Source organism: Peromyscus leucopus, chromosome 16_21 (genome assembly GCF_004664715.2).
Source record: "Peromyscus leucopus breed LL Stock chromosome 16_21, UCI_PerLeu_2.1, whole genome shotgun sequence".
NCBI classification, from domain to species: Eukaryota; Metazoa; Chordata; class Mammalia; order Rodentia; family Cricetidae; genus Peromyscus; species Peromyscus leucopus.
The window spans coordinates 45779909-45803500 of record NC_051084.1 but is presented as its reverse complement, the minus strand read 5'-3'; the positions used below and the strand labels follow the sequence as shown (position 1 = coordinate 45803500).

The 23592-nt window shown below is 43.5% G+C and overlaps 1 protein-coding gene across 3 annotated transcripts in view; it reads left to right on the top strand.

Annotated features, from left to right (window-relative positions):
* The window catches only part of St6gal2 (ST6 beta-galactoside alpha-2,6-sialyltransferase 2), a 72327-nt gene that overhangs the window by 24656 nt on the left and 24079 nt on the right, over positions 1-23592 (top strand). For all 3 annotated transcript variants that reach the window (XM_028865822.2, XM_028865823.2, XM_028865820.2), the window contains exon 2: positions 14330-15318. In XM_028865822.2, coding sequence (XP_028721655.1) covers positions 14394-15318 — 925 coding nt within the window. In that variant the 5' untranslated portion in view covers positions 14330-14393. The remainder of the gene's footprint in view (positions 1-14329; positions 15319-23592) is intronic.

The following is a 23592-nucleotide window of genomic DNA, read 5'->3' as shown; positions in this document are numbered from 1 at the left end:
CTAAGACTTTAAGTACTATATTAAATAAAGGTGGAGAGACTCTTGTCTTGTTCCTATTTGTAGTGGAAATGCTTTGAGTTTTCTCTCACTTGGTATAGTGTTGGCTGTAGACTTGTCATATAAAATCTTTACTTTGTTGAGACATATTCCTTTTTATCCCTAATCTCTTTGGTCTTTTGTCATAAAGAGATGCTAGATTTTGTCAAAAGAAAAGTCTGCATTTATTGAGAAGATCATATAATTTCTGCCCTTGAGCCCATTTATTGATTTCCATATGGCTTAGTTTCTATCCTTGTTGCGATGATAAAATAACTTAATAAAAACAACTGAAAAGAGAAACGGTTTCTTTTAGCTCCCAGTTTGAGCTATTGTCCATCATGTCAAGGAAGAAAGGGCAGTAGGAAGTAGAAGCATCTGGTCATGTAGCATCCACAATCAGGAAGGCTGCTTCTCTCTGCCTCCTCGGTGCTGAGATTACACACCAAAATGATGAATGCCCGTGATCAGCTCACTCTTTCCACTTTATACCTTGCATAATTCCACTCTTAGGGAATGTCCCTCCCCCAAGTGAAGAGGGGCCTTCCCACATTAATGAACATAGTCAAAATAATCTTCTACAAGCATGATCAGAAACTAATCCCTCACAGATGTATGTGGAAGTCTGTCTCCCAAGTGGTTCAAAATCCTGTCAACTTGACAGTGAATGCTTATGATTACATTATGTATTGTACCATCCTCGTATCTCTGGAATGAAGCCAGCTTGATCATGATAAATGAGCTTTCTATGTGTTATTGGATTATTTGGAGTATTTTATTATTTGTGCATCTATGTTCAATAGGGGGATTTGTCGTGTGTGTGTGTGTGTGTGTGTGTGTGTGTGTGTGTGTACATGTGTATTTGTGGGTATGTATGACAACCTTGAATGATATTTCTCAGGAGCCATCCACTTTGCTATTTGAAAAAGGACTTCTCACTGTCCTGGTCTTTGCTGTCTTTCTCTACCTCCCCAGTGATGGGATTACAAATACATACCAAAATGCCTAGCTTTTTTACTTTGGTTCTAGGGTCTTAATTCATATTCTCATGAAAACAAGCACTTTACTGATTTACCTCTTTTCCCAGCCCCTAATTTTCTTCATGTGTCATGTGTTGTATATTTTATCTTTATTTGGTTTTGGTGTCATGGTAATACTCGCTTCATAGAGAGAGTTTTGTAGTATTACTTCTTTTTATATTTCATTGAATGGCTTGAGATGGACTGGGGTTACTTGTGGTGGTATTGTGTTCTCCAAAATATTGTGTACTCTAATAAATTTATCTGGGGTCAGAGAACAGACAGCCACTAGATACAAAGGCTAGAAAATGGTGGCACTCACACCTTTAATCCTAGCATTCCAGAGATAGAAATCCCTCTGGATCTCTGTGAGTTCAAGGCCACATTGGAAATAGCCAAGCATGGTGACACACGCCTTTAATCCCAGGGAGTGGTGGTAGAAAATAGAAAGATATATAAGGCATGAGGACCAGAAACTAGAAGCATTTGGCTGGTTAAGATTTGGCTGGTTAAGCATGTGGCTGGTTAAGCATTCAGGCTTTTGAGCAGTAATTCAGCTGAGACCCATTCCGGATGAGGACTCAGAGGCCTCCAGTCTGAGGAGACAAGACCAGCTGAGGATCCGGCGAGGTGAGATAGCTGTGGCTTGTTCTGTCTCTCTGATCTACCAGCATTGACCCCAATAACTGGCCTCAGGTTTGATTTTATTGATAAGAACTTTTAAGATTCCTGCTACAGTTACTTCCTTCCACGATTCTGTTGGAATTCAACGGTGAATTCACTGGGCTTAGGCTTCTCTTAGTTGGGAGATGTTTTATTATTGCTTTTCATCCTGTTTCTTATTATAAATTTGTTTAAATTGTTTATCTTACCTTGGCTTAATTAAGGTAGGTCTTATGAGTCTAGAACTATATCCATTTCTTTCAGGCTTTCCAATTGAATATTTTTGCAGTAAGTAGCATTATTTACTTATTTAAAAATTTTAACCTTTATATTTATGTGTATGGGTGCTTTGCTTCCATGTACATCTGTAGCACATTTGTTGCTGGTGTCCATGAAGGCCAGAAGAAGGCATCAGATCCCCTAGAACTGTAGTTACAGATGACTATCAGCCATCATGGGTGCTTGGAATTGAATCTTCACCTCATAAAGAGCAGCCAGTGCTCTTAACTGCTGAACTATCTCTCCAGCACACTCCCATAAATATTTTTAAAGTATGTTGTATTGATTTAATGAGTATCCATGGTAGTGTGTCCCTTTGAAACTCTAATTACTTTTAGTCTTCTCTCTGTTTCTTTTGTTTACTTTGGCTAAGGATATTCAATCTTGCTTTATCTTTTTAAAAAATAACTGTTTTATGCTTTGTATTTTGTTATTGCTACTATTGTAATTGTTGTTCCCATTTCGATTCATTAAATTCTGCCCTAAGCTATATTTATTTCTGTATACTGCCTTAAGACTTGACTTAATTTTCTGAGACCCTGGTGAGCGTCATTTATGTATTCATTTGAGACCTCTCTGGATTTTAATGTAGGCACTTGAGCAGTAAACTCTTTTTAGGATTTCTCTCATTATAGTACATAGGTTCTCCTATGTTGCATTCATCTTCATATCATTCTTGAAGTTCGTTTTTCTTGATTTATTCAGTGGTCTGTTTTTTATTTGATAGTATGCTGTTTAATCCCCTTGAGTTTGTATATGTTCTGTGGTTTATCTTGCTGTAGAGAGCGAGCATCCATTGTGGTCAGATAAAATACAACTTTCTTGTATCTGTTAAGGCTTGCTTTGTGTCATGTTATATGAGCAATTTCAGAAAAATTCTAAAGGCTGCTGGGAAGAATGTGCGTTCTGCACTGTTTGTGTGCAACGTCCTGTGGATGGCTGTTAGACCCATTTGATCCTGGTCGTCATGTAACTCAAATATTTCTCTGTTTATTTTTTCTCAGAATGACCTATCAGTTACTCAGACTACGGTACTGAAGTTACTGTTTAATTACTGTCACTTGCTGTTTGTAATCTTTGGTGTTTCACTGTCCCTCGTTTGCTTCACTATTGTTCCAGCATGGCTTCATCCTTCCTGTAGCCTCGTGGATATGTTCACCTTTCTCTTCAATCTAGAGGAGTCTTTGCAGCATCTCCTAGAGAGATGGCTTGACAGTCATTAATTCTTTTAGCCTATTCTTATTGTGGGAAGTTTTTTTTTTTTTCTTTCTTTTTGAATTATGATGGATGATTTTACTAGGGATAATAGATTTTTCAGGATTATAAGTCCTTCTAGGTTTTTAAAGTTTCTTCAGAGAAACCAACTGTTATTCTGATGTGGCTGCCTTTATGTACCATTTGTTTCTCACTTGTAGATTTAAATGTATTTTCTTTGCTCTGTATATTAATGTTTTAACTATAATATATTTTTTTATGGTCCTGTCTTCTTATCACTCTCAATGCCTCCTGTACTTGTGTGGGTATCTTTCCATATACTTGTGAAATTTTCTGCTATGATTTTTTAAATGTCTTTTTCCTGCCTTTTTCATGAAGTTCCTTACCTTCTTCTCTGCTCATGATGCATAGATATGGTCTTTCTATCATATCCCATAGTTCTTAGTGTTCTTTTTAATATGTTTTAATTATTTTATGTTTATCGATGTTTAAATGTTCCAATTCCTCTTCTGTTTTTAAGGCTTGATGTTTGGAACCCCCTTTGAACTATGTTATTTTTCAGGGACATTTTTATTTGGCATTATTGAAGTTTTCATTTCCAGTATTTCAAGTTGGCTTTTTTCATTATTTGTACCTCTTTATTGAATTCCACTTTCCTTTCCTGTATTGAATTCCTTATTTAATTCACATGTTTGTTTGTGTTGAAATCCATTCTGGAGTTTATTTTTGTCCTGTTTGATTTCTTTGATCATTCCTTTGTATCCTTTGCCTAGGGTTTCATTTTATCCACTCAGATTAAATTGTAAATTTTGGGAGGAGTTGTATTGCATTAATTTATTGTGTTTCTTGTGCTTTTGCATTGGGATTTATGCATCTGGGGGTAGATTATTTATTTATTTTAATTTAACACACCCCTACTCTTTTTGGCATATATTCACAATGTTCAAGATGGACCAGGGCATAGGATTGAGTTGTCATTTTCCTATTCTAGACAAGTGCTCAGGATACCAAGTTAATCCTCAACACTCCTGTGAAAGTAGAATAATAATGTCTTTTAAAAAAAATTGAAAGGGTAGGGCCATGGTGAAAATATAGTAATAGTCAAGTAATTAACAGTCTCCCCTTAAAACATCAAATCTCCTTAACCGTCAATCTCTCCTTAAACAATTTCCTATACTTGTTTAAGGAAGGAGTGGCATTGCATTAGTTTATCGTGTTTCTTGGGAGTTTGCCTTGGGACTTAGGCTTTAAGGAAATTCAACAGCAAAAGTGCCACGTACACTGATGTGTTAGCACAGTAGGGTGACTGTGTCCAGTGATAACTTCCTGTTTATTTTATGAAGAACAAACTGAAGAAGGGAGCTAAAAGTTCCAAGGAAAGACGTGATAAAGAGATAAAAATGGGATTTACCATACTCTGAGGAATACACAGTGTGCTGAAATATCAGACTACACCCCATAAGTGTATATAATTATTATGTGAAAATTCAGAAAGCGAAGGCGAAAGTGGAAGATTGCAACTCTGGGGCTGGGATTCTCTTCAATGTACATACGAAGAGGGAGCTTCAAGTACAGAAACTCACCCAAGTTCGTGTGGGTGTGGCCACTGTTGACTTAAAGCCTGTTCCAGTGTGAGCTCTGTGCTCCTCATTGCCCTAAAAATATTATTACATCTTTTATGTGTGTAAATCAGGGTATACATGTGTGTGAACGTCAGAGGAAAGTTTGCAGGGTTCAGTCATCTCCTTCCACCATGTTGGTCCCAGGGTTCAGACTCAGGTCAGCAAGCTCAGAGGCATCACCACTGAGCCATCCCACCCGCCCTTCTTCACTTCACTATCAACCGGTAAATTAGTTTGTCTCTTCTTGACTGATAACATTGCCTCATCAAAGTTCTGACTCTAAATCCAGAATCCAGTGTAAGATACACATTTTTCTGTTTTGTGTTACTCTCTTAGCAGGAATTCTTACCTAAAGGGCCTTGGGACTAGATACAAGAATATAATTGCAATTGGTGATATTTCTGTCTTATTTTTACAACTTTCGTGGTTGTTATTATTATTTAAAATTATTGCATACTTTACATGTGAGAAAACAGACGCTAATAAAGGAGTTTATGGATCCAGATTTAATGATGGCAATATTTTCTCTTCCCGATCCTTAAATGTTTCTGCATGGTGCACACACCCTCCTTCCCACTTACTTATTGAAATCTCTTTGCTCCCCTCTGAGGTGTTTAGTTAATGGAGTTCTGTGATATGTTTTACACTGTTACATAAATGGCCATTCTGTGTGTCTGCTTTTCCAGCCTCTGACATCCTCCCGTGTCATATTTGATATTTGTTCATGGAAATAGCACCAAGATGTTCAGCTTTTCTTCTATTTTTACTCTTCATGGAGATCTTTATACACAAACCCTCATTCAGAGGGAGAAGTAAATGTCACACGGAGCCTCTAAAATCTGCTACAAGTTCCCTGAAACCCCCTTCTCCTTCGGTTCATCTAAGGGTCCTCATTTTCTGGCCTAGAGAGATGTGGGTCTTTGACTCTGTGGAATCCTTCCTGTTACTTTCTGCTTTTACTACCAAGTCAGTTCTCCAAGGACCAAGATCATGTGACATATTACCCACCCTTACCTTCAGCTTAATAAATATTTATTGAATTCTAGCAGAATTAGCTGATTAGCACACCGAACCCATTAGCAGATACTTATCAGCTCTTCCAGGGCAGGTTTACATTCATGACTGAAGCAGCAGAGACAGGTCTTTATTTAGGGAGGATTTATTCCATGCTTATTAGCTGTAGTCAGGTAGTAGTGTTTGTCTAACTGAGGATGCCTCAACTTAGGTCACTTAAGGAGACGGGGATGGATGCCTACTGGTAAATGCTGAAGTGAACACATGGGACCCAAAGTCAAAAACAGTAGAGCCCAAACTTCTTAGACCACTCTTTCCATTTGTACAAAATATGAAATCTACATTAAAAAAAAATAGGAACTCTCGATGTGGGTCAGACCCTGTGCTGATCATGTGACTTCGTTCATTCACTTTATAAGGCAATGGTGATTAAGCATAGTCACAACTCAGGTTTGGTGTGGAAACTAATAGTCTAGTGTCCTGTTAGAAAGTGACCATCTTCTGGCCACACAGATTTCTAGTCAACCCCAGGTTGCGGTTGTTCTTGTTTTTGATGTTTTGTGTTTGTTTGGAGATAGGGTATAATGTTAAGTAGCCAAGGAAGGATAATCCTGAACTGCTGCTCGTCACAGTACCGCCTCCCACGTGCCGGAATTGCAAGTGTTAGCCACCACATTTGATTTCGTGTGACTAAGTGAACCTAAGGTTTTGCACGCACTAAGCAAGCACTCTACCAACCAGCCACACCCCGAGCCATTGTCACCCTTGTTATTCTGTACCATACAATGCCAAGGTCAGAGATGCTGGCTCTAACATGCCACTCTTCCCAGCATGCACCTATGCACTGCCAGCCTATGGTGATACTCTAGCTACCTCTTGGGCTAGGATGGGGAGCAACCTACATTGCTTTTTGCAAGAAATGGTAGCCTATGCTTGTACAGAACTCTCTTTTAAGAGCCGCCTTTGGCTCCCTGTATGTTACCTCCAAGCCCACTTCCATTTTAGGAGTCCACATAAACCTTCCAAGTGTCAAAGACAGGCTTGTAACTTCACATCTGGACAGCTAACACATCAGTGCTGAATCAAATTGACAGCTCCAGCCACAAGCCTTGGAACATTAGTGGTGTAAACTGTAAATATTTGAAGACTAATGATTGTAAAACAGATAGCCACTGTGCCCAAAGCCTGAATGCTGTTTCAGGAAGCCAGTAGACCCTCGCACTAGGCAGCTTGTATTGTCTTCATACAACCAATGATAGCCTTCTCAAATCATTTTCCCTTCCCCTGCCCATCCTACTGAAGGCTGCTTGAGAGACTCACATATGCAAATCTGCCTTTAAAACCACTTCCCACCTGCCTGACTCTTCAGTAAAAACACCACACTGTAAATATTAACTGACCTAGAAAGATATGCCACCATCTTGTAAGAGCAGCCCACCACCCTCCACCAACCCAAACCATTTTCTCTTCTTGTACTACCTGTCCTCTGTACACCTCTTGATGCAGGAACAAGCCTGGGTGTTGCCAGGCTTGGATCAACCACCCCTCTGCCACCTTCATCATCAGTGTCCAGCTCTAGCTAGGCCTTCTCTCCACTGAAGTACTCCAAGTTTGCATTAGTGCACATCTCTAAACACACACACACACACACACACACACACACACACACACACACACACACACACACAATGGGTCGTCGGGAGGATTAGGAGGGCGTGCAGAGTCATAGGTCACCAGCCTCAGTGTGTGTAACTTCTCTGGAAGTGTTATCCAGCATCACACTGTGACATAGTTAAGTCCATGTAGGGGTGGTAGGGGTGGAAGCCCAAGACATCACCAGTGAACACTACCTATGCAGAGACGTGGTTTCTGAGGCCTCACTGGGGGGAAAAAAACAGTTACTGCAGCAAATGAAACCAGATTTTTGAGATGGTGGGATGTTTAGAGATCACATGGGACTGGTAAATTTAAGAATCTGATCAGAAGTTAGGGACATAGTTTGTAGCAGAGACAAAAAAAAAAAAAAAACCAACAACAGAAAACATTGAAATTTTAAAAGTTGGTGCCGACATAGTACATAACAGTTTTTTTCAGGGATTCAGGGTATAGCTGGAAAAGAGGAGTTTTGTAGAGAATCTCTTGGAGGCTTGGGTTCATACAGGATGAGAGAAGGTTTGCTGAATATTTTGTTGTATGTCATACTAACATGAATTTAAATGAGATGTTGTAGGTGTGGTGCTTGGTACGGTATGTATGTGTGTGTGTGTGTGTGTACTGACACGCATGAACCATGCAGCACCCAACACATGCCAAAGCCTTGGCATTCAACGTCTTAACTGCATAACAGCTTCCTTATGCCACAGCCCAGCCATTCAACAACCTAACCATACGGCCACCTACAACATACTATGGCCTAGCCATTCAATAGCTTCATCCATTCAATAGCTTCATGGTATGACCTTATAGACACAGAACAGCCTAGGCATTCAATGATATAACCATATAGCAGCCTAGACATGCAAAAGTCCTAACCATCTAACAATTTAACCATATGTTTTCCTGGAGCTGCCCAGACCCTTCTCACAGGCTGAGAAGCACACACCGACCAGCCATCCTCCTAAATAACCAGGAGCCTATGGGGACAATTACAAAGCAAAGAATTCCCTCCGTTTGCTATATTTTACTAGTTCCAGTCATTTATTGGAGAGATACAGGTTAAGAAGATCCCATAAGCCATACCACTTTTGTTCTGAGTGTTCAAGACTGAGTAAGATGTTGCTGCCACCTATAGGAGGGATGCAGTCATTGCCACTGTAGCATGTCCCAGTACCTGATCATTACCCATTGCCTCGGGCACCCTCGTAGATCTGTACCTAGCCCAGTTATCATCAGAGAGAGCTTCGCTAGCAGCTAATGGGAGTAGATGCAGAGAACCACAGCTGAAGATTAGGTACAGAGAAAGCCCAAATTGGAGATCTCCATCTCCATCAGGGCTCTCCCCTTGGAGCTCAGGGAACCCCAGGGAAGAGGGGGGAGGAAGAATGGTTGGAGCCAGAGGGGTCAAAGACACCAGGAGAGCATGGCTCACAGAATCAACTAAGCAAGGCTCACAGAGACTGAAGCAGCAATCACGGAGCCTGCGTGGGTCTGCCCTGGGCCCACGGCACATATGGTTGTTAGATTGGTTTTTGTTATGTGGGACTCCTAACAGTGAGAGTGGGGGTGTCTGACTCTTTTGCCTTTTCTTGGGACTCCTTTCCTCCTACTGGGTTGCCCCACCCAGGCTTTGTAAGAGGGTTTGTGCCGTAATGTTTCTTGTTACGCCATGTTCAACTGATATCCTTGGGAGGCCTGCTCTTTTCTAAAGGATCTGGCAGGGGAGGGGGGTCTGCAGGAGTGAAGGGAAGGGAAACTGGTAGGGATGTATTGGAAATAAAAAGGAAGGAAGGAAAATGAGAGAAGGGAAGGGAGGAGGAGAAGGAACGAAAGAAGCAATCGAGCTAGCTCACTCTTTTGCCAAGTGAGGTCCTGTGAGCCTTTCATCCCTTCCTGATATAAGAGGCATGTATTTCTATATCCATCTGGGCACAAACCATACCCTGAACCTCTTACAGAGAAGATGCCTCTCTATCACAGGGGGACTGCCCTTCTAAAGACAAAGATTTGATGCGCTCCTTAGAGAGGGCCCGGTATCCCAGCACCACAAAGCTCCCCTGACCTGGCTGACCTTTCCCCTCTGTTCTTCTGCATATTGGCCTAAAAATGGGCTGGGACTCTTATCCTTCTGTACTTAGCTGTCTAGAGACTGTCTTATGTTTATGGAAGTGAAGAAGGGAAAGGGGCCATTTGTAAAGAGGCCGGTGAGGTTAGGAGGCGATAGAAGATTTCCCACCGAAGGATGGATGGTGCCTCTCTCCTGTGTGCCCAGTGTCTTCTCAGATGTAACAGGAGCTAATTTTAAGGAAAAAATAGTAAGGTACGGGTGTCTCTCCATACTTCACATTTTAAATCTGTATTATTTCAGTGTTAAGATAAATACTTAGATTTGAACACATAAAAAACGTGCATGGTTCTGAGACTCACAGAAAACCTTGCCCCTGGGGTTACAGCAAACATATCAAGGCCATGTTAAACACCACCACCATCAACAACAAACCTGAACCCCAAAACCTGGTGATAAAGCTTGTGAACCTCAGGGCTATGGAGCGACACCATTAAAGAGGCAGGGCCTAGGATTAAACTCTTCGCTCTTGAGCAAAATAGGAACTTACTGGTTAACATCATGCCGCAGTGTACTGTTTGAAGAAGTGTTTACATTTCATAATTTCATCTGACAATGTGTGATAAATTGTGCCTTTGAGAAACTGTGATTTCTTTCAGAACACTTTGAAGGAGAATTTAAACATTCCTCTGTGTAATTATGATTATCCCTAAGACAACTGGGCTCTTTTGTTGGGTGGTGGTGGGGGAATTTACGTCTAAGCTAAGGAGACCCACCAACCTTTCTAGATGAGCAAGGCAATCAGAATAATTTTTAGGGATGGATGGACAGATTCCCTATGTAAAAAAAAAAAAACAATAGAATTTCCCCGGAGGTTTGTCTAGACAAGAAACTGAAGAGGAAGGAAGGATGGGAATAGGACAGAGGCAGCACCAATAACAGAGAAGGTCCACTGGGAAGCTAAACCTTCCTGCTGCTGAGTAATCATTGAGAGTGGCTGGGGGAGGGAGAGAAAGCCACACTGGTCCAGGATGCTGGTAATCTAGACACAGCTGTTCTCAGGGGAAAAGTGGCAGGAACTTGACAGCCCCAGTCATTTAACCCTCATTGACAATATACATGTGAAGGTCTGCTTAGGGAGCACTTCTCACTGGCATCTGGGGAGAGATGATTTGCCTGATGGGCCTCTTATCCATCTCTGATGCCATCTATATCACACCAGCTAATGATGACATATAACAGTGAGTGTAACCGGTAACCCTGGTTAATATAATGTTTCAGATGTACTATAATAAGGAAAAGATGCTTTCTTTTGCATAACAAAAGCTTCCCTTTCACATGGATGAGGGATATATGATTTAACTTTGATGCCCCTCAACTTTATGTCCTCGATCTGTTACGCACATGTGCCTGGTGGAGACCGGAAATAAACAGAGGGAATTCTGTGTATTGTGCTAGCAGAGGACCTGCCACTGCTTTGAGATTTAACCATTTTGGAGAGTGGTCTCTTCATCAGCGACAGAAGGCTTTCAGCCACCAACGTTGCCATGAGGGCTTTGGGATTATTCAGAGTTGCAGCCTGATCATGAGTGGAGGCAGCTAACCTCCTCCTCTCTATAATTACCATGTGTCAGGAGGCACGTGCATCTTACCTGATGGAGAACTGCTGTTCCTTGTCTTGGGATTCTTATTCCTTTTGTACAGCTCTGACGATCTCTACTTTTCTCCTGCCTAGCAAGCACATCAGGCAAGAAAGAACAAACGGCCATGGGGCCTTGGGTACCCGGCAGGACCTTCTCTTCCAAGTGTCCCCAGACATCTTCTCATTATTTTCTCTCCCTACCGTGCCAGCCATCATTTCCCTTGACAGAAAAGGCCTCACATCTCTTTTTCAAGGAAAGAGGTATTTTCATACAATGAAGCCTCTGATCTTGGGAATCATTCTGTCTAATTCAGCAGGTTCACCTTCGAAGTTGGCTTCACTGCGGCTTCCCGCAGCCACTAAACTATAAAGCAACATGAATTCACATAGGATAGGGGGTACGGCCCCAGGGGCCAGAGGTATCTGGCTCCTTCCCAACAGCTCAAAGCTATTTTTCTTAGTTTATACCCCTGGCTCTGCACACACCTCACCTTTATCGGTAGGTTATAAAAATGTTCTCCCAGGCTAATGCTGAAATGATGTTATTATCGTTCTCACATGACCCACTCAAACGCTGCTCACAGCAGGGAAACCATTCCCAGCCAGAGGTAAGAAGGCAGGTAGCTTCAAATTTGCACCTGCAGCCTTGGGGTGTGGTGAGTGCTGGAGGACTCTTCTCATCTCTGTCGTAGGATCCTTTCTGAAACTCTATTTCAAAATTTCAAATATCGTGTAATAGGACTATCTGTGGGAGCCCACAACTGACTCAGTTTCCCAGTTTGAATCTGAAGTCTGTTCTGAGTCAATAGAGGTCAAGCTTGCTTGCTCCAGGGCTGTGAGAAAGTCCTGATTGGCCCACAGGAAGGAACACACTAGCTAGCTAGATGCAGGCTGCTGTTGCCAGCCAGAGGTACATGGAGATAGAAAATGAAACTGCCTGCTCCTTGATGCAAGGCAGGATAGATAGTGGTTGAATGCCTGTGCTGTGCATTGTTCTACCTCTGTCCTTCAAGACTGTATATAAGCTGGCTGTGAAATAAACTCGGGGCTGTCCGGCGTTGACCGGCAGACCTCTTGACTCTTTTCTGTCTTCTTCATTGTCTCTTCAATCCGCAAGCCTCTACCCAGCTACCCAACTGACTCTCAGCAGGCTCCTACAACTACTCTCATTCTACTAGTGAAGTGAGTCACAGGCCCCTACAAAGCTTTAGGATGGGGACTTCAGAAAGGCTAACAATGTGAAATTTCTGAGCTGGAACTTGGGTTTAACCTCCAGCAAAGAAATGAAGGCTGCAGACTGAGTTTACTCTCAAGGCTGGTAATTCACCCAGTCACACCCATATCATTCAACCTCCATAAAACATTGGGCCTGAGGCTCAATGGAGCCTCTCTGACTGGTAAAGATTTAATATACCAGAGGTATATCCATGTATCTTATCACCTTGTGGGCATTGTGCATCTAAAACTAAAATGATTAACTATACCATTTTGTTTGGTTTTGTTGGTTATTCTAGCAAAGTATCAAACCTAATGGGTATTGTGGGGACTTCCTGCCTGATAGCTGAATCATCAGAGGCATGGCATGGTGACTCCACCTGCAGCTGGCATCCAAAGTGAGGGAAATCTTATGGATATGGACCCGATCTTGTAGAGTTAGCACCAACTCTAGGTAGCAAGTGATGGAATGATATTTCAATGCCCACAGTTTTAGAGGAAATAGGATAACTGTTACTACGCTTAATGTTCTGATTTGCACTGGTTCCTTAAAATACTAGAAAAGGCTCCTAGACCTTTTTGGTGGACATTATAACTTGAAGCAGTATGGACTGTGTCCTTAATGGACAGGTTAGTCAAGTAACGTAGAAGATGGCACTCAAATCATGGCCCCAGACTGCACTGTAGGAAACTGTCCGTTATCACTTCCTAGTGAGATATGTGGACACATAAGGAATAAGCACTTAGAAGTTTTGACAGTAATTGACATGGGCATGACATTCTGGTACAGAAGGAAACACAAAGCTATAGCAGCGACTAGCAATTTGGGTAACAGTGATCCTTTGCCACAGATAGACAACAAGCTAAATTTAGAAAATACAGCTTTCCTTGGTATGAGCAGATAGTTCCAAAGTTTGGAGAGCCCTAGAATCAAGATAGGTTTGGACACAACATTGCTTGCTATAACCTGTTTTTGAGCATGTTAGTTTACTTCTCTGGACCTGTTTTTTTTTTTTTTTAATTTTTTTAAAAATATCTTTTATGTATGTAAGTGCTCCATCTGCATGTATGCTTTTATGCCAGAAGAGGGCATCAGATCCCACTATAGACGGTTGTGAGCCACCCTGTGGTTGCTGGAAATTGAACCCAGGACCTTTGGAAGAGCAACCAGTGCTCTTAACTGCTAAGCCATATCTCCAGCCCTCTGTTTCTAATTCTTGGAAATGGATATAATAGTGCTTTCTGTCTCATTCAAAACTGAACGTACCTAAGGAGATAATTCAGGACAAGTGCTAAGCGCAGGGCTTGGAACCCAGCCAGACAACTGCTGCTATTTCTCCCAGGTTACCTTTGTGTCTCTGGTGGTTGCAGAAGGGCAAGACAATCCTTGAAGGCACAGGAGTCAGCAAGTACCATGCACAGTGTTTACCTGCAGCTACAGTCACCCCCATTGATTTATTCAGAGCCACCGGCGGTGGACTTCTGATATGTTCCAGGTAGATCATGAGGAATTTAGAAATTCCCAGCATTGATGCCTCCAATAATATATATGAGTTGAGACGCTGATGAAGTGCTAGCAGATAAAAGCAGGCAAATTCTACAACTTTGCCTCACCAAACCAGAATTCTATGTTGGGTGCATAGGGAGAGTGCAGCCATAGGTTCCCCACAAGAGTGTTCGGGCTAGAACAGCAGACATGCCCAGAGGCCCTTGGGAAAGATTTTTCTCTCCCAAGACTGCTGAGATGCGGTGACCTTGCAAAAGGTCAAGAGTGAAGGGTGCGGAGAAGTGAATTCAGCAGGGCTGACCTCCGATGTCCCTTTCAGTCTATTTCTTCACCAATGCTGCCCTAGCAGTGTCTGAACAGGTTTCCCACGCTAACTGTGGCTCCTGTCGTTTTCAGGTTCTACCCGCCTCCTCGCAGTGCTTTAAACCCCAAGGTGAAGTGCTGGCCCCAGGGGTCTGCAATGAAACCGCACTTGAAGCAATGGCGACAACGAATACTCTTTGGAATATTTGTTTGGGGGCTCCTCTTTTTGGCGATTTTCATCTACTTCACCAACAGCAACCCTGCTGCGCCTGTGCCCAGCTCCTTCTCCTTCCTGGAGAACCGCGGCCTCCTGCCTGTGCAGGGCAAGCAGCGGGCCATCATGGGCGCTTTGCAGGAGCCCTCCTTGCCCAGGAGTTTGGAAGCAAGCAAAGCGCTGCTGGGTAGCCACCCTGCCAGCCCCTTCCACAGCGGGCCTGGGGACCCACAGAAATGGGACCAGTCGCAAGAGGGCTTTGACAATGGGGAAGAGTTTTTTTCATCCCAGGTTGGGAGGAAATCGCAAAGTGCTTTCTACCCGGAGGAAGATGGCTACTTTTTTGCTGCTGGTCAGCCAGGGTGGCACCACCACACGCAGGACACCCTGGGGCTGCCCTCCCCGGGGGAACCATCGCGGCGGGCCGGACCCGCCCAGCACAAGCGGGAAAAGCTTCACCGTGCAAGACGGAGCCGTGTGCCTGAGGAGGTCTACGACGGCGACATGCTGTCGGCCTCCATGTCCAGAGCCTTCCTGTACCGGCTTTGGAAAGGGACCGTGTCCTCCAAGATGCTGAACCCGCGTCTGCAGAAGGCCATGCGCTACTACATGTCCTTCAATAAGCACGGAGTGCGCTTCCGTGGGCGGCGCGAAGCCAGGCGATCCGGGCCGGAGCTGTTGTGTGAGCTGCGAAGGCGCGTGCGCGTGCGCACGCTGGACGGCAAAGAGCCACCCTTCTCGGCGCTGGGCTGGCGGCCGCTGGTACCCGGGGTGCCTCTGAGCCAGCTCCACCCGCGCGGCCTACGCAGCTGTGCAGTGGTCATGTCCGCTGGTGCCATCCTGAACTCCTCCTTGGGGGAGGAAATCGGTAGGTTCCCGCGGGGCTGTGGCTCCTCTCTGAGCTCTTTGCACATCTGGTTCCAAGTTGGGGCAGTGCCCAGGATGCTGGACAAGCTTCATCCCTCATAGAAACTACGGTCTGCATGAGCACATGGCAACAGGGGGCGGGGCAACAGGTGGGAATGGACAGGAGGAGGAAGTCAAGGAGGTCGTCCTTATGGGTGCCACCCTTAAGGTGAATAAATAATGGTATTGAACTCTCAAGGACTAAACCCAAGTCTAGGGTCTCTGAGGAGAGCTAGGCTACTACTGAAAACAGTTCCCAGGCAGATATGAGCTCTAGTCCCGGACTGTTCTGTCAGCCCAACCTCTGGGTTACATACAGTCTGTGTGCACAATGGGGTCCTTCTCCGTGATGGTGAGCAACATGACCGTACTCTGACTGCTGTCTACTTTGATATGCTGTCCTCAAAACCTTGTGTCTTTGCAGAGCACGGGTTCCTTACTGTCTCTGTGGGTCAAGTAGCACATGGAGAGGGAGGGAGAGATTGAAAGGATTTGCCTGAGCTTGCAAGTCTGAAGTTCGTAGGACACGCGAGCAGGTGGGGGACATCAGGCGGAGCTTTGATGGTACATTCTTTTTTTTAAAGTCCTTTAAAGGTTTTTTATTATTTTATGTGTATGAGCACCTTACCTGAGTATTCGTAAGTATGTGATGTATATGCCTGGAGTCAGTGGGGGCCAGAAGAGGACCTTAGATCTCTGGGACCTGAGTTTAGGGAAGGTTGTGAACAGCCATGTAGGTGCCGGGAACCGAACACTGGTCCTCTGTTTTTAACGGCTGAGCCATCTTTTCAACCCTTCTATGCTGCATTGAGGCAGAGCCTTTTGGGATGCCTCTGTGCATGATCTTAAGACCTTCAACTGATTGGATGAAGCCCAGTACAATGTGGAGATTAATGTGCTTTCTAAACAAACAAAAAAAGAAAGCTTCACAGCGACAACCAGGCCACATAGCATGACCAGGTTGGCACACAGTGTCAACTGCCACAGCTCTCTGATGCCTCAGAGTAGAACATCAGGACTACAGGACTAGAATCTCTTAGTTTGAAGGGCATGGAGTATGGTTGCAGTAAGTATATTTGCCACCCAGAGTCTAGATCCTGCTGTAGATGGGCTGACATGGGCTCACCAACAGAATACTCAGTGCTTGGTGGATAGCATTCATTCCCCCAAGCCTTCTTTGCCAGAGAAAAGTATCTACTGTTTTGCCTTGCCCTGGCTCACGCAGCTCTTCTCTCCCTGGCAATTTTAGAGCCTTTCTTCTGGGACCCCTCTGATCCGGTTGATTCTAGTGCTGTCTCCCTAAGCAAGCAGTGTGGCCCTTCACTCATTTATTTCACAAGCGTGTATTAATCCCCCAATCGGTTCTTTCCTGGGCACAGGCTACACATGTGGCTCAAACATACCTTCAGCCTCAAGTCTGAAAGCCAACGATCAACCACCACAGTTACAGTTTCACTGCAGATGGTGGCAGTCCTAAGTCACCAGTGTGGAAATGACATTCAGAGGGGCATTGCTTCTTCGTTACAGAGAAGTAACTCACTGTTTCCTGTATTCTTCTAGACAGATCCTTTAGTTCTGTGTCCTTGAAGAGTGATGGTGTCCTGCAGCCAACTTGAATGGCACACACCTCAGAAACCCCCTCACCTCAGCTGTTTCTTGGGCATGAGACTGAATGGGATTTTTTTGTTTTTTAAGTTAAAAACCCAGGGCAACAAATGTGGCCTTGTTGTGTGAGGTCCCCGTGTCTCCATGCTGACATTACATCAGGCTCATAATAACACTATCCATGCGTCACATAAGCTTGTAGCAAAACCCAGAGCAGAGCAGCCTGCAATTTATTAAGAAAGAACAGTGGTTTAGAAGTCCCCAGGGTGAAATAACACCACAGCTCTTTCTCATTTCCAAGGACCAATATTAATAATGCAGAAGAGGAATTTAAGTATTATGCTTTGAAGCAGGCAATAACTTATTTCTGGTTTTGTTTAGTTTTAAACACCTCTGCATCGTAAATATATAGTATTTGAATGGCTCTCGCATACCAAAGAGAAATCTCTTGTCTTTTTTTTTTTCTTGCATAAAGGATCATGATTAGAGCCTTTAAAACTCTATTCAAAATTTGGAAGAGGATGCGAAAGTCCCTTAGCCATGTTTCTGAGAAATATGAAAGGCCACTGTAACATATTGGTTAGTGCCCAGTATCCAAATTTAATTTCCAGCATGTGGTTCCATGATTAGAATTGCAAAGTCACAAACAAACTTAGGGAATGGAATTGGGTGGGTTATTTGTTACTTTGGCTGGTTGGTTGGTTCTGTCTTGTTTTGTCTAGGTTTAGATTTTATACCTGGTATTTTTAAGTCTTATTATTGCTCAGATTGCATAGACCAAAAGCTCTTCACCTTTGTAAGCTGGTGTGGCAGGACCAATGTAGAACATGCCAAGGCTGGCATCTGTAGCTAGAGTATTCCTGCCTTGCCCACAGTCAGGACAAATCTCTGTCACCTGCCAGTCCCACAGCCACTTAGACCCAACCAAGTAAACACAGAGACTTATATTGCTTACAAACTGCATGGCCATGGCAGGCTTCTTGCTAACTGTTCTTATAGCTTAAATTAATCCATCCCCATAAATCTATACCTTGCCACGTGGCTTGTGGCTTACCGGCATCTTCACATGCTGCTTGTCATGGTGGCGGCTGGCAGTGACTCTTTCTGCCTTCCTGTTCTTTCTTTTCTCCTCTCTGTTAGTCCCGCCTATACTTCCTTCCTAGCCACTGGCCAATCAGTGTTTTATTTATTGGCCAATCAGAGTAATTTGACATACAGACCATCCCACAGCAGGCATCTCTTCTCCCTGCTCATCTGAGGCTGTCCTTGCAAACCCACCTGGTCATTAACGACTCTCAGAGCAAAAACAATCTCATGTAGCAGATTTCTTCATGTACCTTGGAATGTTATAGCACAGTGCAGCTAACCTCAAGTTGCCCTGTCTGGAACGGCTAACTAAAGATCAAAGGAGTTGCCAAAAGTTGACATGGCAAGTGTCATGAAAAATTGAAAGCATGCCAAAGGCAGTCCTATGTCATAGCCCACCCTTAGCTCTGCCAGGAATGCTCTCTGGCTAAGGTCTCCTGTTCCTTTGTGTTTCTAGAAGGAGGCCCAGTTAAGTCTGTTTGCTGCTTGGCTACCTTTTGGCTCCCCTAGGTATCCCCTAGGTATTTAGTGGGCATTGAGTCCCTCTCCCAAGGCCCCATTCTGTTAGACTAAGTTCTATGGAAAGAACAGTTGTTTGGGATTATAAAGGTATAGTGATTATAAATGCCTTTACTTTGAATGTGTAAACTCAGCTGCTTTGGAAACATGGAACATCCCTTCCTGGACTTGTGAGACAGTCTCTTGTCATCCATACAACAAATGATAACAGCTTGCTGGTCATTCCTGGCAGTTCTGTGGAAGTACACCACAGAAAATAAAAGTCCACTGTGGGGAGACATCACAGTCTTGATGTGGAAGACCAGGGTCTGTGTTACTGAACAACTGAATACTGTCATGTAGGTGAGAAATGGGAGGTATGTTAGGGACAGAACCCACAGCAATTTCAAAAGCCTGTCTTGGATTTGGCAAGTTCTTTAACCTTACATTTAAGAAGCCAAGAGAGCAGTTCATAGCGTCACTAAACCATCATTAGATGTTGGCTGATCACCACTTCTCCATCAGATCCTGTGCTAAGCACAAAGGTGAATAAGTGACAGACACAGATTTTAAATTCCATACAGTCCTAGGGAGAATCCAGACCATGAACAGACAATTCCAGTATCCTGTGAATGGGAGAAAGGCAGAGAAATGTGTAGACAAGCAGGATAGAAACAATGGCAGAACCCTAACCCACCCAGAGGGCTTCTTACTGGTTAGCAGAAAGGAGGTCAGGAAATACTCTCCTGCAGAAACTGGTCCAGGCCAAGGATCCAGCACAGGCTATGAGAAGAGCAAAGCTTCATTGAGTACAGGGGCCAGGAGTAGGCACGAAAGAAGCTGGCTATGGTGGGAGAGGGCAGCACATGGGTACTCTGGTGCTTACACAGGCCAAACTCCATTTACCGATTGCAGTAATATTGCCAGCTGAGAGTGTTTACTGTAGACAAAGCCCTATTCTCTGCATTTTAACTGCTGTAAAATCAACATCCCTGAGTGGTACGTATATTTCCATTTCTAGATAGGACACACATATCTAGAATCCACTGGGCAGAGCGTGGATTGAAGTTGCAGGCTGGGTCTCTAGGGATTGAGGGCAACGATATCTGAGGCAAGGAAGCCTAAGTGTGAATGTTTTATTTTAGAGACATCACACATGAGCCTGGGTTTGGGGGCATGAGAGAATTCAAGTAGAATGGGCAGGTCAGAGAGGAGAGGGACAAGGCAGTGGGAACTGATAGAGATAATTCATGGTTTTGTCCTTACCCTGCAGGCCATTGGCTGGTGTCTGAAGACTGCAGCTGTGACTGTTTAGTTTTTATTTTCTGATCAGCACAAGTCAGGAGGAGGAAGAGGGGAGGATGCTGGGCCTGAGTCAGGGCTAGATGGTGACTTGGTGCCAGGACCTCTAGCATGCCTGGCTGCTTTTTGATGGGCTCTGTAGTAATGTCAGGACAGCTCTGCTCTGGCCCAGATATGCCTTCTCTAGAAGTGAAGCTTGACTTCATTTACCGTGTGCTTACTGTCTGATCTGCTCCCTTCCTCAGTGTGAATGAATGGCGTAGCTTCTGAAGATGCATTACCATGCAGTCAGGGGTGTAATACCAAGTGCGTATGGGTGCGGCAGTTGATGGTTTGAGCTTCTTGTCCCCTGGTCCTGTTCATTGACTGCTTCCATCAGGTTCAGCAGACTATCACTCTGCCTCCTTTGCACAAGTGACCTTGTGACTCTTGAGACCAACACACTCTTTCCAGGGACATTCGTGGTCTTCTGACATTGTAAAATACCAAGCACTAGTAATCCACCTAGGGTAATAAGCAATTGAATGAATGCCTGGGGATTTACAAGGGTGATTGGATTAAGTTGGAATTACAGCCAATTTACTTGGAAGAGATCCACTGCTTAGGACTGGGGTTCTGTTCATCAGATCACGACACACAGACTGTGCCACAGGGATGGGCAGCATGGCTTCCTAGGAGAGCTGTGGTTGGAGACTTGGTGTCACATTTGGTGACAGAATCCTTCTGAGCTCTAGTACAGCAACAGCTTGGTGTCTCCCTCTTCTCTCTTGAGTTCCTGATGGGTGGACCTGTGTGACCACTTCACATCTGTGATTCACTTATGGTTTCCAGGACTTACAGGGCTCTAGAAGGTAAACTCCGTTTTTGGTTTATACCCCCAAGACTTTCCTTTTTCAACGTTAACATTTATACAGGTGAAACAAAAGCAGTGAAGGATAAAACTACTGGCTTCTGAGCACACGTCTGGGGAGGGGTGCCCATAACACTAGTCACCATGGTATCTTTTTCCACTAAGTGTAACAGTAAAAGGAAACACTGCCATGTTCGCTGTGAATGGCTGTGATGCTGCGGTCAAAATGAGTACCTTCATGAAGTCTCAGCCCTTTGAGTGCGGGTGTTTTTCAGATCCTGAGGGACAAAGAAGGAAGTGGGGGAAGGCCCTTACCCTTATCACTGTATGATGGGAAGGCCCTGTGGAATTGAGCTGGAGGATGAACCAGCCCCTCATGCCATGAAATACAGTTTTTATCTGAAAAATAAAATGACTGACAGACAGACTTTAATTACTCAGAGCTGGACGCTAGGCAGAGTCCTTCTCGGGAAGGGATTAAATGAGACTGTCACTCGGAGCAAGATCACTGACAGGGTTTGTTGCAATGGTTTAAAAAAAAAAAATGAAGCTTTCGACCATGAACTTGGAAGCTTCCCACACTTGAAAACTGATGAGATCCATGGTATATTAACCAATATGGCTTGTGGATAATTTATCATGGAATATGACAATATTTAGAATCACTGCCCAATGTGTTTCCAGCGAGTTTTCAAATTAACATTGAACAACATTACAAAATTTTGCATGGATAGAGACTCATTTTAAGAGCAAGACAGGGATAGATTATAAAATTGTGAGCTAGGTGGAATGTTGGATTTATAGCCATTCATTTTAATTTTTCAAAAAAATTGATTTTGGAGGCCTTATTATTTCAGACACAAATGCATTGCTTTGTGCCAGGAAGACAGCCTGAATGGTGGGCACAGACAGCAGATTGCCAGAAGAACCCTGCTTTGCATTTCATAATAAAAGTTGGTTGTCAGCAATTTATTTGGGGGAAAAAAAAAACCCCTCATTGACATGCTTTTGAAACACCACAATACAACCAGCTCTTAGCAAACTACCACTTGCAGAGTATGGGTAGATTATCAAAGAATATTCAGTTTTCTGGAAGGACTTAGAAAGTCTAATCCTTTTTTTTTTTAAAAAAAAAAGTTTTCAGTTACATCTGGTTGTTTGTGCATGTGTGTATGTGTATGTGTAAAAAGTCCTGGTAACAAGATTAAAATATGAACTTTCTGCTCTGTGTAATACAACTTTTATAGCTCAAAAATTCAATTTTTATTATGCAGTATGTAATTAAAATATGAATAAAGCAGTTCATTACAAAAAATGCAAAGCAGTACCTGACCTGTGAAAGTCCTCAAGGGTTTTGCATTATCTCCAAAGAGCTTAGCTTTCTTGAAATCTAGAGATTTGCAAACTTTTTTTCCTTTTTAAGAGCCATGTAGTAAATATTTCAGACTTTGTGGGCCACGGAGTCTCTGTCTCAAAGTCAGCTGTGCAAGGCTAACCCTTACACAAATAAATGTGTCTGTTGTATAGCTCTAATCACTAAAGCAGAGGCAGACCACATTTACCCTACTGATCATAGCTTGTCATTTCCTCCAAACATCCCCCAAAACGAGTTTGTTTTTATGATGGCATGGCCAGGTACCTTTATGTACTCATTGTGCTCAGAACTTGTCAATAACAGTAGGTACCTTTTAAAATCATTGTTTCAGTGGGCCATGCCCAGTGGCTTTTACTCTTTAAGGAGTGTGGTAAAGACTCTGAGAAAGGAATAGCAGAACCCTCTTTTATAAAGCAGGCTGTCACAAGGCTTTGTGTGGACTATGGTCACAGTAAGTACAGCATGGATGTGTCCTAGTGACTCCTAGCCATGTCAGAAACCCATGAGTTTGCCCTTCATTCACACTGCCAGTCACTGTACTTGCTGCAAATTAAACTTGGAAGGTACATAGGAGTCGTTTGTTTGTTTGTTTGTTTGTTTGTTTGTTTGTTTTTAATGTGAGTGTCTGTGTGTCTGTGCATGTGAGTGCAGTACTCACAGAGGACAGAAGGGGATGCTGGATCCCCCAGAGCTGGAGTTAACAGGCAATTGTGAGCTACCATGTGGGTGCCGAGAATTGATCTCAAATCCTCTGCAAGAGCAGCTGGTGCTGTTAACCACTGAGCTATCTCTGCAGCCCCCAAGCACAGGATTCTTAAAGCTAAAGGTGACCATAGAAATCCCCTTACTGTTTGCACAAAAGCCCTGGCCACTGGTGACACTGGTAGTTTCTCTGAATTCAGGGACTCCCTGGCATCCCCAGTGGGAGATGAGGCTTCATGGAAACTGAGACTGTTTCCTTTTAAACCTAAACCTTCACTAAAAGGTGATAAAGCAGATTCAAGGGCTGTAGGTTTTGTCTGTGAGAGAAGAGAGCAAGATTAGATGCAGTTCTTACCATGGGTGACCTAGTGACCTCAGCTCTACAGACTAGGAAGCCCCAAATGAGCTGCCTCCAGGCTCCCAGCACCTTTAACTGCTCCTTTAATCCAACTTCCATATGTTTTGAAACTTAAGGGGAATAATTACACAAAGTGTGACATATATACACAATATAAAAAATAACATGCATCTAAATGCAACGTGGGTAAAACGGGGTCACCTGTAATCAGTTGGCTTTATGTATGTATAGGTATAGACATACAGTAACTTATCAAGAAGCTAGAGGACATATCCCAGGAAATATATCAATGTTAGGTGACTTTGCCAGTAGTGACCATCATAGAGTGTACTTAGGAAAAGAAGGATTCACAGTTACTAGGCAGCACAACTTAGGGTCACATTTATAAATATCTGTGACCTGGTGTGGACTGGTGTGCCTTGGTGCTATGTCACTCTTGAGATTCCAAGTTATTCTCCCT